At 28.3% G+C, this 14,551-nt stretch overlaps 2 protein-coding genes across 2 annotated transcripts; both read left to right on the top strand.

The window, feature by feature from the left end:
- Nucleotides 1-2,913: 2,913 nt before the first annotated feature.
- On the top strand, nt 2,914-4,685 carry LOC8284044 (protein SRG1). The gene is made up of 4 exons (XM_048373785.1): nt 2,914-3,233; nt 3,430-3,699; nt 3,757-4,077; nt 4,185-4,685. Exons 1-4 carry the CDS (start codon nt 2,982-2,984, stop codon nt 4,458-4,460), a joined length of 1,119 nt encoding a protein of 372 aa, XP_048229742.1. The 5' UTR covers nt 2,914-2,981; the 3' UTR covers nt 4,461-4,685.
- A 6,096-nt stretch (nt 4,686-10,781) lies between these two features.
- Nucleotides 10,782-14,075, top strand: LOC8284042 (protein SRG1). The gene is made up of 5 exons (XM_048373780.1): nt 10,782-10,914; nt 11,882-12,151; nt 12,454-12,701; nt 13,086-13,410; nt 13,610-14,075. Exons 2-5 carry the CDS (start codon nt 11,897-11,899, stop codon nt 13,868-13,870), a joined length of 1,089 nt encoding a protein of 362 aa, XP_048229737.1. The 5' UTR covers nt 10,782-10,914; nt 11,882-11,896; the 3' UTR covers nt 13,871-14,075.
- Nucleotides 14,076-14,551: the final 476 nt, after the last annotated feature.

Below are 14,551 nucleotides of genomic sequence, written 5' to 3'. Positions count from 1 at the left end.
ATATATAAATAGCTAACCGCAAAAATAATTATTTTAACATGATTTTTTTAATTTTGATAATTTTAACATAAATTTTACGGCTTTTTACAATTCAAAGCACCAATTATAAAATTCAATATAATTTTATTGACATGATGCTGGAATTGGCTTACCTATTTCACGTAGATGTCACGTGAAGAACATCATCTTTGCTTAATTACAAAAATAATTATAAATTTTATTCTTTTTACAATTTTATCATATGACTTTTTAAATTTTAAAAAATTGATAACTAATATTCATTTTAATTAAAATTAGTAAATGGCAAATTCAATTACAATAAGAAAAATTAAAATTAAAATCTTTAGTAGTTGAATATACAATTTAATTACAATAATAAAGTTATGCATTTAATTAAAATAAAAATATAAAAATAATAATAAAATAGGTAAAATGGTGATAATTTTTTTTAATTTTTAAATTTCTAAAATTGCTTTAATAATTCATAAATGTGATTTTGATATTAGTATTAATTAATTATAAAATTATAAAGAATATGTAGTTTTAGAGTAAATTTTTATGAGTTATAATTTATAACTTTATAATTAATCAATATTTATATGAAGATTTTGGATCATCAATACTTAGTTGTTTAATATAATTTAAATAATTTTTTTGACAGAATTAAATAATTTTTTTAAATAGTGGACTTGATTTAATTAACAGATCAGATTAAAATCTTCCAAAAAAAAGAAGAGAAAGTTGGAAACAATTGGCTATTCGTGTGACAAACAAAATGAAATGTGTGAAATCTCTAATGTTTATGTATGAATAAGATAAATTGTTATGTGAGTATTAAAGTTGTGCAAACCTAATCGAGATAGGCTGATGCGTCTCTTGAAAATTGACCATTTGCCATTTATTGAAAAGAAAAAAGATATGAATTGTTATAGTAATTTGTATCCACAATAATGAATTATCGAGTCATAGAAAATGGGAGGGACATAATTGGACACTTGTTTATTATGGCATACTATACATCATCCTCTCGTAAATCTGTTGAAATAATACAAAGGGTCAAAACATTGAAATTCTACAATTGCTGATTTACCATTGACTTACTATACCACACTTACCAACTTGTTCATACAATATGATGGTAGGTTTTAGCATACGATGGTAGGTTCTAGTTCTTAACTAGAACTAGTGTATATATCACAACTAATAAGAAAATGATATATGCATATGAGTGTTTTACATTTGGTATCAGTGAATAACACAAGTTTAGATAAAAAATCTCTATATCCAATATAAAAGTGTAAATTATGCATACACATGTGCCACTCTTTTATATATTATGGTATACATGCCAAATCTAGGTAGAGATTTTTCTAGTTTAGGATAGAGTGACAGGTCATTGAAAAGAGTTGACGTTTATTTTCAGATAAAGAGTATATATACAATTAAATTCGACATAATCTTATATACATCTCAATCGGAGAAATAATATTCTAAAAATAATGTCCATGTCAGTTTTCATGGCAAATGTATAGGAGTAAAAATGAGTAAAGCCTATTAAATATATCACTGTTTAAGTTTAGTTTGGCGAGTTCAAATGCAAATTGAATCTAAATTATATTCTAGCTATTTAAAATATAATTATTTTTTAAATAATATTCATTTTGTTATATAAATAAGAATAAAACAACTTCTATTAATATTAAACCTAATTGGAAAGAAATCATAAAGAGTAATAAGCTTCAAGTAATTAAAAATGTTGTTTTAGAAAAACTAGATCAAAATATTTTACTTTATTGAAAATAAAATAAAAAAATTTAGTCTCTAATAAAAAAAAACTAAAAGATACAATCCTTTATTTAAATAGTTGAAACTTCTTTTTATTATCAATAAATGATTATTTTGAAAACAAATATAGCCTATTTTATTATTATAACTAATATATATATAATCTTTAACAAAATTAAAAATTCTTTAACAATATTAGACTGAATATCTATCTTTTTAAGCTCGACTCAAAATTTTAATAAACTTAGAAAAATATTAAATTTGATAGAGCCCAAATGAATTTAAAATATTCAAATCATTTTAAACTTTTAATGTTATGTTAACAAAATATTGCAAATTTTAGACATGAATTAGAAGAATCTTCTTAATTCAAAACTCTCCTCTTCTTCTTCTTCATCGTCTTTTATCGTTCCTTTCTCTCCTAATTGGTAATAGAGAAGGAACAACACGTGAGAGTGAATGAAAAAAGAGAAATAAATTTAGGTAAAGTTAAAATAAAATTGCCTTATGCTAAAAATAAAATTTTTCCAAAATAGTACACAGGTATTTTAATATTTTCTTTTTCAATTGATACCATATGAAATGGCATGTAATATGTTTGCCACGTCAGAAAACTATATAATATTTCCTTAAATTCCTTTTGTCTCAGAAAAGGAAAAATTAAAAGTATGGTGAATTGGACTTATTTACTGCAAAATGCATTATATTGTAAAAGGCATTGGATTACACTTGTATGCGTAAAAGATTGCTCTGCACCTGCATCAAAAATAGATTTTAAGATGGTACACTTCCCCAAACTTCTCTGGTTCTACACCTATATCAAATTGTTAAGGAATTGAGTTTCTGAAATACAACATCTGAAAGAAACAATGTCATTCAACCCATTCACATCTTCAACCACCCAGAAAGTCTTTAATTTCACATATAATTTTGGAGCAAAACAGTTTATTTCTGCAACTTTTATTAGCAAACTTGGTCTATTCATGTTGAATTATCTTTGGTCCATATTCCACACATGAAGTTGATGGCCATGAAAATGAGAGCTGTAGATTAGAGATGAAAAAGACAAAGGTCTCCTATAAAAAGGACATGTATTTAAAAGCTTATGCATCCTGTACTACTATAAACTCCAGATAGCTAACTATTATACTAGGAGGAACTATTTTTCCCCATTCTCTAAAAGCTTATATAGATAAATGGCCCAGGCCAATGCAACAAAACTTGGCAGCTCTCTCCCCGTTCCTAGCGTTCAGGAGCTGGCAAAGGAGTTGCTGACCCAAGTTCCTCTAAAATATGTTCGTCCTGATCTCGAGCCTCCGCTCCTGTCCAACACTGCTGCTTTACTTCAAGTTCCGGTTATCGATATGCAAAAGTTGCTCTCCGAAGATTCCGTGGATTTAGAATTGAACAAGTTAGACAGAGCTTGCAAAGAATGGGGTTTCTTTCAGGTATATATATCATGTACTGGTTTCCTGAAAATCATCCTTTCAGGTTTACATATTCTTAATTAGCTTTTTTTCTTATTATTATTATTATTTTTTTTTTGGGTCAATAGGCTTCTTACGGGTGCTTATACTCTTAAACACACAGTTTTGAAGATAACTCTATTAACATTGAAAACCTGAGCCTTATTTTTCTACGTAGGTGATTAACCACGGAGCAAAGAAATCATTGGTGGATAAAATGAAGATAGAGCTTCGAGAACTCTTCAATCTACCTATGGAAGAGAAGAAGAAGCTATGGCAAGAACCAGGACAAATGGAGGGATTTGGGCAACACTTTGTTGTGTCTGAAGATCAGAAGCTTGATTGGGCTGACCTTTTTTACTTGATTACACTTCCAATCCATATGAGGAAGACTCATGTCTTTTCTGCTCTTCCACCATCTTTCAGGTTCACTCTCCTCATTATCTCCGTACCAGATTCCAACATTCTAAAGTCTATATATTAACCTGCTTCCTCTTTGCTTGAGACTGTGGAAGCTTACTCGGCAGAATTAAGAATATTGGCAATGAGAATCCTTGAACAGATGGCGAAAGCTCTTGGGATCAACTTTCATGAAATAGAAGAGAATTATGAAGCAGGATGGCAGTCAATGAGAATGAATTACTATCCTCCATGTCCACAGCCAGACCATGTAATTGGTCTTAATCCTCATTCTGATGCAGGTGGCCTCACTATCCTTCTCCAAGTCAATGAAATTGAAGGCCTCCAAATAAGAAAAGATGGGAATTGGATTCCTGTCAAACCACTTCCTGATGCTTTTGTCATTAATATCGGAGACAGTTTAGAGGTAATTGATAACTGCCTATCTCAAACACTATCAATTAGCTGCTAAACTAGATATACTTCAAGAGTTTTCTCAAAAGAGTTCAAGTAAATTTTTCATGATACTGTCAGATTATGACCAATGGAATATATCCTAGCATCGAGCACCGAGCAACAGTTAACCCCATCAAAGAAAGGATTTCTATAGCCACATTTTACAGTCCAAGATTTGATGGAACTATAGGACCAGCACCAAGCGTTATAAGTCCAGAGACTCCAGCACGGTTTAGAACAATGACCGCCGCAGACTTCTACAAGGGATACTTTGCGCGCGAACTCCGCGGAAAATCATACCTTGAGGAAGTAAGGGTTCAGGATAAAGAACAAACAAACGGAAATGACTTGTAGAAATTTGAAGAATGACAATAAAAAATAAAAAATAAATAATAAGACATCAATACAAATATGAGAAGGAATAAGTATCATACACCCTATGGTACATAGAAGTATGCAAAAATAAGTTTGGTGCACCTATCCGATCCTACTTGCTAAATTCAGGCTTTGCACCACGCATGACCATTAAATGTATGGTTGACACCGACTCGTAACTCTCAAATTTCTTTTACTATTAATCCAGAATCGTTATTTGCTCAAATTTACTTTCTTTTTCCGTGACAATAAGTATATTTTTAAGTTAACTTAAACTTGTTTTGATTGATAATATAGGTAGTAATTAGTGTCAATAGCTGATAACTGATTAATTTAAATTATTTGATAAAATCTTATAAATATTATTGTCTTAATGTTATATAATTTATTTCTTAAAATATATTTTATTTTATAATATTAATTTTTACAATACAAATTAATAAAATAATTAAAATACTATAATCAATTTTATTTAATTCAGTTATATTTATTATTAACAATGTTTATAAAATTTATATTGAAAATAAGATTTAGAATTTTAATTCTATTAATAAGGATTTCTAATATCAAATGCTATAAATATAAATATTATAATGATGTAATTATTAATTATAATTTTTATTATGAATTATAGAAAAGTTAATTATATAAGATTAATTTAAAATAAATTATTATTAATTACTTTTTAGAAATAAGATTATATACATAAATTAGATAAATAATTAAATTACTTTTCTAATTTCGATTTAAGATAATATGAAAGTACATGTGGATTAATTAAATGTATTTATATTTGTATTGGTCGGATCGAATTAAATAGGCCTCAAATAAATTGAATTTTGAATGCTTTACATTAAAGTCGAAGTGATCACAGCCCGTATGCATCCGATTTTTAATAACTAAATTGGGTCAAATTTGCTGGATATTCCAATTCATAATTATATTTATGAAGCTGATATATATATATATATATAAACTTTTGACATGTATAATGAATTTTTTAACACACGATATTTTTATTTTGACAAGTATATTTATTTTTAACATATAAAATTCAAGCTGATGTGTAATTTTATAATTTTTTCTATTAACATATTGATTAATAAGTTATATTTCTAATTAAATACCAACTCTAATTTTAAAAAATAAAATAAATTATATTTTAATATTATATTAACTAATAAATAGTTTCCTAATCAAATAACAATACTAATCCTATCTTAAGAAATAACATATTAGTTATATTTTAATATTATATTAACTAATAAATTAATTTTCTAATTGAATAATAATTTCAATTCTAAAAATAACATCTAAAATTATATTTTTAATATTATATTCAATAATAAATTCATTTTTTAATTATATAATAAATTGTTAATCTAAAAATAGTAATATCAATTATTGATAGTATTAATTCATATAATACTATAATGAATTAATAGATATTTTTAAAATATTTTTATGTTATTATACTAATAAAATTTTAAAATTTTACAAAATCTTAAAAATAAAAAATAGGTAATTTATTATTATTTTTAAAATTTTATTAATTAATATTAAATATTAAATATTTTATTAATTTGTATCTATCAATTTAATTTATAATTAAAATAATAATAACATTGCAACGCATTAGAAAATAATTAGTAATAAATAATTTTATTTACACAAGGTATATATACCGTACTGAATAATAAATTGATATATATATATAACTGTTATAATGATTAATACATACATAAATATTTAAAATTAATAAATATATATATTAAATTAAATATTATTTTTTATCTTTGTTTATATACTTGAAATATTTTTTTATTAAAGTGGATTGTTAATATGATATTACAAATTTAATTTCTGACCACTTCTTTTTTTTTATTAAGTACAAATTAAAAATAAATTTGTAATAAAAAAATTTCATGAATAAAACATATCAAAAGTACAAAACTTACTACGTTGTTATTACATCACTTATAAATTTTCAATTTTCAATTAAATGGTAGTTTGACATCTTAACTAAAACGATCTTGAGTAAAAGATTTAAATTTCTCCATGGCATAGCTCATACTCTTCAAACATCTAGATGACATGAAGCATTTGACCTATACGATTATAATGCATGTGTACGGGTTTATGAACTTTGATTGAGGAAACCTAGGAACCACATTTTTCTTTCCTTCTTTCCTTTTCCAGCAATCAGTACAATCAAAGGTCAAGTTCATTACTAGCCTCATCACTTATTCTCCCAAAAATATGTATTTGTAATTTTAGCTTTTACACTTAAAATAATAATATACAAATTTTAATTTTTTTTTAATATTTGTTCAGTCGTTGGATAAATGATGTATTACATTTAGAAAAAGATATACTTTTAAATTTTAATGTTCTTAATATATGCCAAATTATATGATGTAATAAGCAAAAAAATCAAACAAGTTAATGCTGACTTGATTTTGTGCCCAGCTTCTGGGTCGTGGCTGCTTACATTCTTTCAATTATCTCGTGTAAGGTTTTCTAATTTTAATTTCTTTCCTTGTTGGTAAAAAGTTTAAATACGTCATAGAATAAACTTCTCCATTTCATTTAATGGACTTTAAAATTGAAATCTCATGATGAAGATTTAGTTCAAGTCTTTATTGTGGGTTTAAGTAGCAATTTGCCCCCTCAACTTGTAAGGCAGATCTAATTTACTCAAAATTAACTTTCTTAGTCATTTCACCCACAATATTTGCAAAACTAGCTAATTTACCCCTTAGTCAGCCTTTAAGCGCAGATGTGAGAGATACGCGTTGATAAACAGAGAAAACAATTAAGGTGAAATATAAAAATGTTAAAAGAATTTTCTAAAAAAAAAAAAGAAAATATAAGACAAAAGAAAAGAAAAAAATTAATATCCTAACAAAAACAGTTCCTTTGAACATAAATTACCAGCAACCGTCAACTTCACCAGTGGTCTTCATTGTCGCCAACGGTCGACATTATCGCACTGCTCGTTGCTTTTGCCAACAACATCGACGCTGCTTTCGATAATAACCATTGTTGTCATTTTCATTGACACCCATCATTGTCGCTACCATTGTTGCCATCGCACCATCATCAACGACCATCGCCCCATTGCTTAACAACCATCACCATTGAATAAGCCTTGGCCAACCATCACCATTGAAATAGCCATCATCTTCGCCACCATTGTTGCGATGCATATTGGGATGGAATAATGGACCGGTAACATTATTTTTCGAATAGCCCTCGAACATATTATACAATATATCATAAATATTAACTCATCAAGAACTTTTTTTTTTTTTTTGTGATTTAGCTCATGGGTATACATGAAATCCACATATAATACAAAAATTTAATTAATTTATTTAAATTTTAAAGCATTTGAAAATTGTTAAGGTTTTTATATATAATATTGACATTTTAAAGACTGAGTTTGGAATCATTGAATTGGTAAACTCTAGATGAAAGATTGATATTGAATAAAATGATGAGAAAGAGTTTATGTGAAGTAAAAAATTTAGAAAAAGGAAAAAATTAGAAAAAATAAATTAAAATAATTTTTAGCATTTCTTTTACTTCTCACTTGCCTTTAGATGCGTGTGTATTGCAATCTCTTATATTTGGGTGTAAGTGACCATTTTTGCAAATGTTGTGGGTGAAATGACAAGGAAAATCAATTTGGAGTGAATTGGACATCGCTTGCAAGTTGAGGGGGCAAAGTGCTACTTAAACCTTTTAATGTGGTACTTCTTAGATAAATTTGATTGAGTTTTCTTTTTTATATTTCCTTCTAAATTAAAAGTCTATTCCAACTTATACATGTCGTCGTGACATAACATAAATTTTACTTTCAAATAAGATGATGACTACTGCCCCATTTTCAAGAATCTTACATGAAAACAAATGAATAAAAATGGCATTAATGGTGTGAGCTTTCTAAAATTTCAAAGAGCAATGAACGTTGTCAAATCTATTTTAAAGAGACGCATCCTTTTATTATCAGAAAAGAAATTTCACCCAAATTAATTAAACCGTCCAGACATTAATTCTATTTAATTCGCTGCTAATCTTCTTTTCGTTCAGGCTTGGGTCTGGTTGTCTTCTGCAGAAGAAAATAATAGTCGTCTTTTTTTATGAGTAATTTTAAGGTTCACAGTATGATTGATGGAGTTGCATTAACACCGTCGCCTACCAAATAATTTTATTTATTTGTTAATTGGGTTGGGTTGGCATTTTCATGCACACAGGCACAACCTGTTTAACTGTTCTTCTCAACCTAGTTGACTTTCTGTTTACTATTTAAAATTTTGGTTTTTGTTGGATTAGTGGGTCTTAATTCTCTTTTATTATTTATAAATACACAATGGCGATGACTGAATGAATCTGAATAGATTACATTACTGTGTGATGGGCACTGGTCTGCTGGTTAATGAAGCAGCATCAATCATGCTGTAACCAACGAACACATGCTTTTCTCAGATTTTCATTCAAATATTCAACATTTAAAGGAGTGGGAGTTGTTCTTAGCAGATCTTTCTCTTTTATTTTCATTAAAAGTATTGCATGAGGAATGCAATAGTTTTTTTTTATTAGGTTAATTATTATTTTGTATTTGCATTAATATACATCTTTTTATAATTTTAATATAAATAAAATAGTTAAGTGGAGATAAATAATATGCAGATAATATTAATAGAATTTAAGATAATATTAATATTAATAGAATTCTTGAATGAATCTTATAAATATATACAAATTTAAATTTTGAATACTTTAATAGGACAGATAGCCTATTAAACTTGGGCACCTTACTAACTGACAGGACGGACAATTACTTATTGCCATGCTTAGATATAATCCTTAAATTTCATAATTACATTTTAGAACATTTTAAAGTTTTACAGAGACTGAATGGTAGATTAATAAAATAGAATTACTGAATTTATGAGCAGATTAATCCAATTATAGTGTAAAAAAAAGAAACTAAATAAATAATTCAAACTCTCAAAAACAAAATAAAGAAGATTTCTCAACTCTCGCACCTGTTTGAAACCTTTTAATTTCAGAACCTCAAAATTTGATTAAAATAAAGTCTCATTGGCAAGATTGAGCAATAAGAGAACCAGTTACATAGGATTAATAAGATCATACTAATGAGAACAACTTGGATACTAGTCTGAAGCATTATATATACACATCCAATGACCATTAACGTAATTTTATCTGCTTTTGGACCAAACAAAATATATAAATCAAACTGACCGTTTATACGTAATCTATTGTAATTCAAATATCACGTTAGTAAGCATTTTAGAAAACTTGAGCATGACTAACCAACCAAAGGAAACCGCATTCACCATTGAAATTTTAAGCATGAAACATGAGGTACTTCAAAGTACACCCTTAATGTACTCCAATGTACGCATGAGGCTAACCTTATTTGTCGAAGGAAATAATCATCCACCCACCACCCATCACCACCACATTCATATTAATCACCCACCATAGTCACCACTGTCGTCATCACCACTATGACCACAAAAGTATTAATCTAAGAATTTATTTAAAAATAGCTATTTTATTTTTATTTATTTTATTTATTTGTCTAATAATTTAAAATGTATTGTGCAGAATTTTTACGAATAGTAAAATACTACATTCAGACGCTATTAGATAAAATTATTATTTTATTGACCTACCTATTTTATTCAATGGATCAAACATAATCTTAGTTTAAACAATTAGTTTTCTGCTTACATTGTTTAAAACAAATATTATTTTTAGTTCTTGTCAGTAAATGTTGCTCATATGAATATTAGCAAGGGTGAACTGACTCTTGTCTCTCACAAAGTTGTATTTGTGAAAATAATCCAAACATGTGGCATTATTTATTAATTATTGTATTTATATTAGTTAATTTTATTTATCATGGTGCCTTAATGACAATAAATAAATTAATATAAAAATAAAACTTAATAAATAATACTACATATCAATATTTAATTTAATTTATCTGCGGACGGCGTGATAGATTGAATCTATTTAAATTTCTTTTATGCTCTATACAAAATTATACGAGACAAATGACATATCTAAAACGTCATATGTATTTAAATCTCAAGAATTATGAATAATATTTCTAAAAATAGAGGGATTAATTAAAGTTCTTAATGTGCTAAATGTAAATTTTTCTAATAGATAAATCTTATTAGAAAAAACTTTAAAGTAAAGTAGTTGGAAAGGTCAGATTGATTGATATTTGACAAGTAATATCATAACCCTTCCTAATTGACTTTGACAAGCAATGGTTTTTCTATATAAGGTGGTGTTAAGTTTCACCATGGCAAAAGGCAGAAAAGCTTAGCTCTAGTCTATAGAGGGAGTGAGAGAGGGAAAGCAAGTGCAGACAGATACTTTTAAGGTAAAGTTTGCTCTAGTTATTCTCAAAATTCACGTATCAATGGATTTTTATGGTCCTATATTGAAGTACAGATTAGCTTGTTGCAGTTTGTTATTTGTAAAACATTACCTAATAACTATGATTAATTCTTAATCAAATTTCATGCATAATGCATCTGTTTATTACATCTAAGCTAACTCACTAAGACTTTATCGATGATCATTTTTCTTCAAGATTTTTCTTATCTTAGTCGGTATGAAATCACTTGATTTCTGCGTTTGTATAAGAGGAGATTGCAAATATGTTTTATTTATTGCTGCATGATTAATTATACAATTCTTTTTCTTTTCTTTTTTTTCTTAAAATTTTTTTATGATTAAATATGTTATACAGTTAATGTTATAATTACTTGTTAAGAATAATATACAGAACTCATCTACTATTTTTTTTTTGTTTTTTTTTTTTTGAGAGAAATTCTTTTCCACTAACTGGTAGTAAGCAGTGTTTAATTCTTTTTTTGAATGATACAATTGTTAGAAATATATAATTAAAGTGATAAATACATAAAGTTTAACTGTATATTATTCTTTATTTTTATATATAATTTATTCTTAAGTTCAAAAAATAACTAAATTCTGTTTACCCAAATCAACGGACAAATTTTTTATTGTTGTCGGTGCTATATAATGACTGGGTGTGGTATGGAAGTATATAAATATTCAGTCCTCACATACCCTTGATAGAGCTATTCAATTTGGATATCACATTTATTATTTGTACCTAATAATTTAATACATGCTAAGTACATCTCATTGTGGGATTGTCTGTGGTCAGAAAACCCATCCTTGTGAAAATGTGGTTGATTTTTAAGCTTGAAAATAAAGATATCTTTTGGGTACTCATAAAATTAATTGTTCTTAAATTGTGAAAGATATGCATGAGAAAATTTCAGAAATTTTGAAAAATTAATTGTCTTTGCCTCAATAAGTTGACGAGAAAGGCAATGGAGACAAAATCAATCCTTGGTACCTCTTTGCTGGTGCCTTCTGTAAAGGATTTGATATCAAATAAGGAGCAGTTGACCAGTGCGATTCCATCAAAATATGTACGTCATGATCAAGACCCTGTTTCTGTTCTCGATAAGAATTCTTTGCCAGATGTTCCGGTCATTGACATGGCAAAGTTATTCTCTGAAAAATTCATGGATTTGGAGCTTAAGAAGTTCGATCATGCCTGTAAAGACTGGGGCTTTTTCCAGGTATCTAGTAACTAATATAATAATCTAGAGCCATATATAGAATTAAAAATACTTTTTTATTCAACTCAAACATAAAAGGATTTCAATTTTTATAGTCTTACTATGATTACATAGTCAAAAACAATGAAGAAACTAATAAAAATATAACACATGGTTCTTCAGTTTTTGAAATAATTATATTACCATTTGATTAGAAAAAAGTATGGTAAGAAAATTTTCTTCTGAATTCTATATATGAAGGATTCATGCAATTATTTTGCATTAACTCTTTTTTTTTTCTTTCCAAATACAATTTGTTGTAGTTAGTAAATCATGGAGTGAGTACTGAGCTGTTGGAGAAAGTGAAATCAAAAACACAAGAATTCTTCAATCTTCCGAAAGAAGAGAAGCAGAAGTTTTGTCAAAAACCAGGAGAAATGGAAGGATTCGGGCAGCATTTTGTTAAGTCTGAGGAGCAGAAGCTTGAATGGGCAGACCTCTTCTATGTGGTTACTCAACCAACGCATTTGAGAAATCCTCACCTATTCTCCAATATCCCTCAGTCTTTCAGGTTCTCTCTCTAGTCTTTAACATACACCACATGACCACATGCACTAAACTAAATTAAAGGGGTAAAACTTTTGTAAATATTGTAAAAAAAATGTCGGTTTGATTCTTTTGGTATTATCTTTTTAAGGCTTAGCTTTATTTTTAATTTTTTTTACTCATTCATCAACATAATAATAATACAGGAGTTGGAACTGAATGGTAAGTACATCTGTTCTCCACTCTATCACCCAGAGTTCGATTTCTATAGCCACAGTCAAGAGTTGAATTTGAATCTTGAGTACACAAGCTAAACATAATCTACCCAAGCTTGAATTCTCGGATCAAGTGATTTAGACTCATTTTCCTTGCCGTAAACAAACTTGATTTTCTATTTACTTTGGTATAGGGATGCCATTGAAACTTACTCCGAAGAACTGAAAAGCCTTGCCCATAAAATCTTCGACCTGGTGGCAAAAGCTGTAGGAATGAAACCTGATGAAATGAAAGAGTTATTTGAAGAAGGTTGGCAGGCCATGAGAATGAATTGCTATCCCCCATGTCCGCAACCAGACCTTGTCATTGGCCTCAAGCCCCATTCTGATGCAACTGGCCTCACCATCCTCCTCCAGGTCAACGACGTCGTAGGGCTACAGATAAAGAAAGATGGGTTTTGGATACCTGTTCAGCCTATTCCTAATGCTTTTATCATCAACATTGGGGACATGTTGGAGGTACATATCTACAATGCACAACCTTTTTCTCTTTTCTTTTTCTTTACCTTGTCTCAGGTTCTAAACTCAAATTCAAATCCAATTAACTAAAAAGAAAAGAAATTCTTCCGTACTACAAAAATATTAAGTTACAGAAAATTTGAATCCTAATTGCTTGTTTAATATCTAACTTGATCATATATTTGCATTTATTTGGCAGATATTGACGAATGGGATTTACCGTAGCATTGAGCATCGAGCTACTATTAGCTCCGCTAAAGAGAGGCTCTCTATCGCCACCTTTTACAACCCCAAATTTGATGGATACTTAGCACCTGCACCCAGCCTCATTACCGCCAAAACTCCAGCAGCATTTGAAAGAATTAGTTTTGCAGACTATTTTCAGGGATATGTGTCTCGCGAGCTCGATGGGAAATCATTTATCCAGGTCTTGAGGATCCAAAATAATGAAATCAATTAAAGCAACTGAAGGTGTAAGTATTGATAATTAGTCTACTAAATAAAGTTGGTCAAGCCAATATATACACAAACCTTCTACTGCCCGAAAGTACCTCTACTTTCTTATTATTAAGTTAATAAAATATTTGTATTTTTCTAATGTCATGTCCTTGTAATAAATGTTATGGCGATAGCTTTTTAATAAGACAAAAAAAGAAATTTTAATCTGTTCCTTATTGATTGAATAATTCACTAAGAACATGGATTTAGTTCTTAAGTTTTCCATTATGGGAATTAACAGGTCGATGACGTTCATTCAGAAGCTGCAATTCTTATAAATAATGTAACAGGGTTCATATATAATGACTTGCGAGATATAATCAGTCACTAACTAATTAGTTGACAGCCCCAACTTTCACTCGCACATTTAGAGAAGCAAATTATGTCGCGGATGCATTAGCAAAATCTGCAATAAATAGAGTCTCTGCCTCTATAGCATGGTTGTGAGATCAATGTTGATTAATTTTGAGATGATGGTAGGTTGAAAGTTGAGCATTTCTAATAAAAATGGTGCTGCTGGTTTAAGGCCATTACCGTTGTCAACATACATGCATCAATTTGGTAATTCTTATGTGTAGTTCGTTTGGAAGTACTTGGCTCATTTTATATAAATAATTAGTAATGATAGAAAATTTAGTGATTT

The sequence above is a fragment of the Ricinus communis genome, chromosome 5, assembly GCF_019578655.1.
Source record: "Ricinus communis isolate WT05 ecotype wild-type chromosome 5, ASM1957865v1, whole genome shotgun sequence".
NCBI classification, from domain to species: domain Eukaryota; kingdom Viridiplantae; phylum Streptophyta; class Magnoliopsida; order Malpighiales; family Euphorbiaceae; genus Ricinus; species Ricinus communis.
This window is presented reverse-complemented; position numbering and strand designations above follow the sequence as displayed.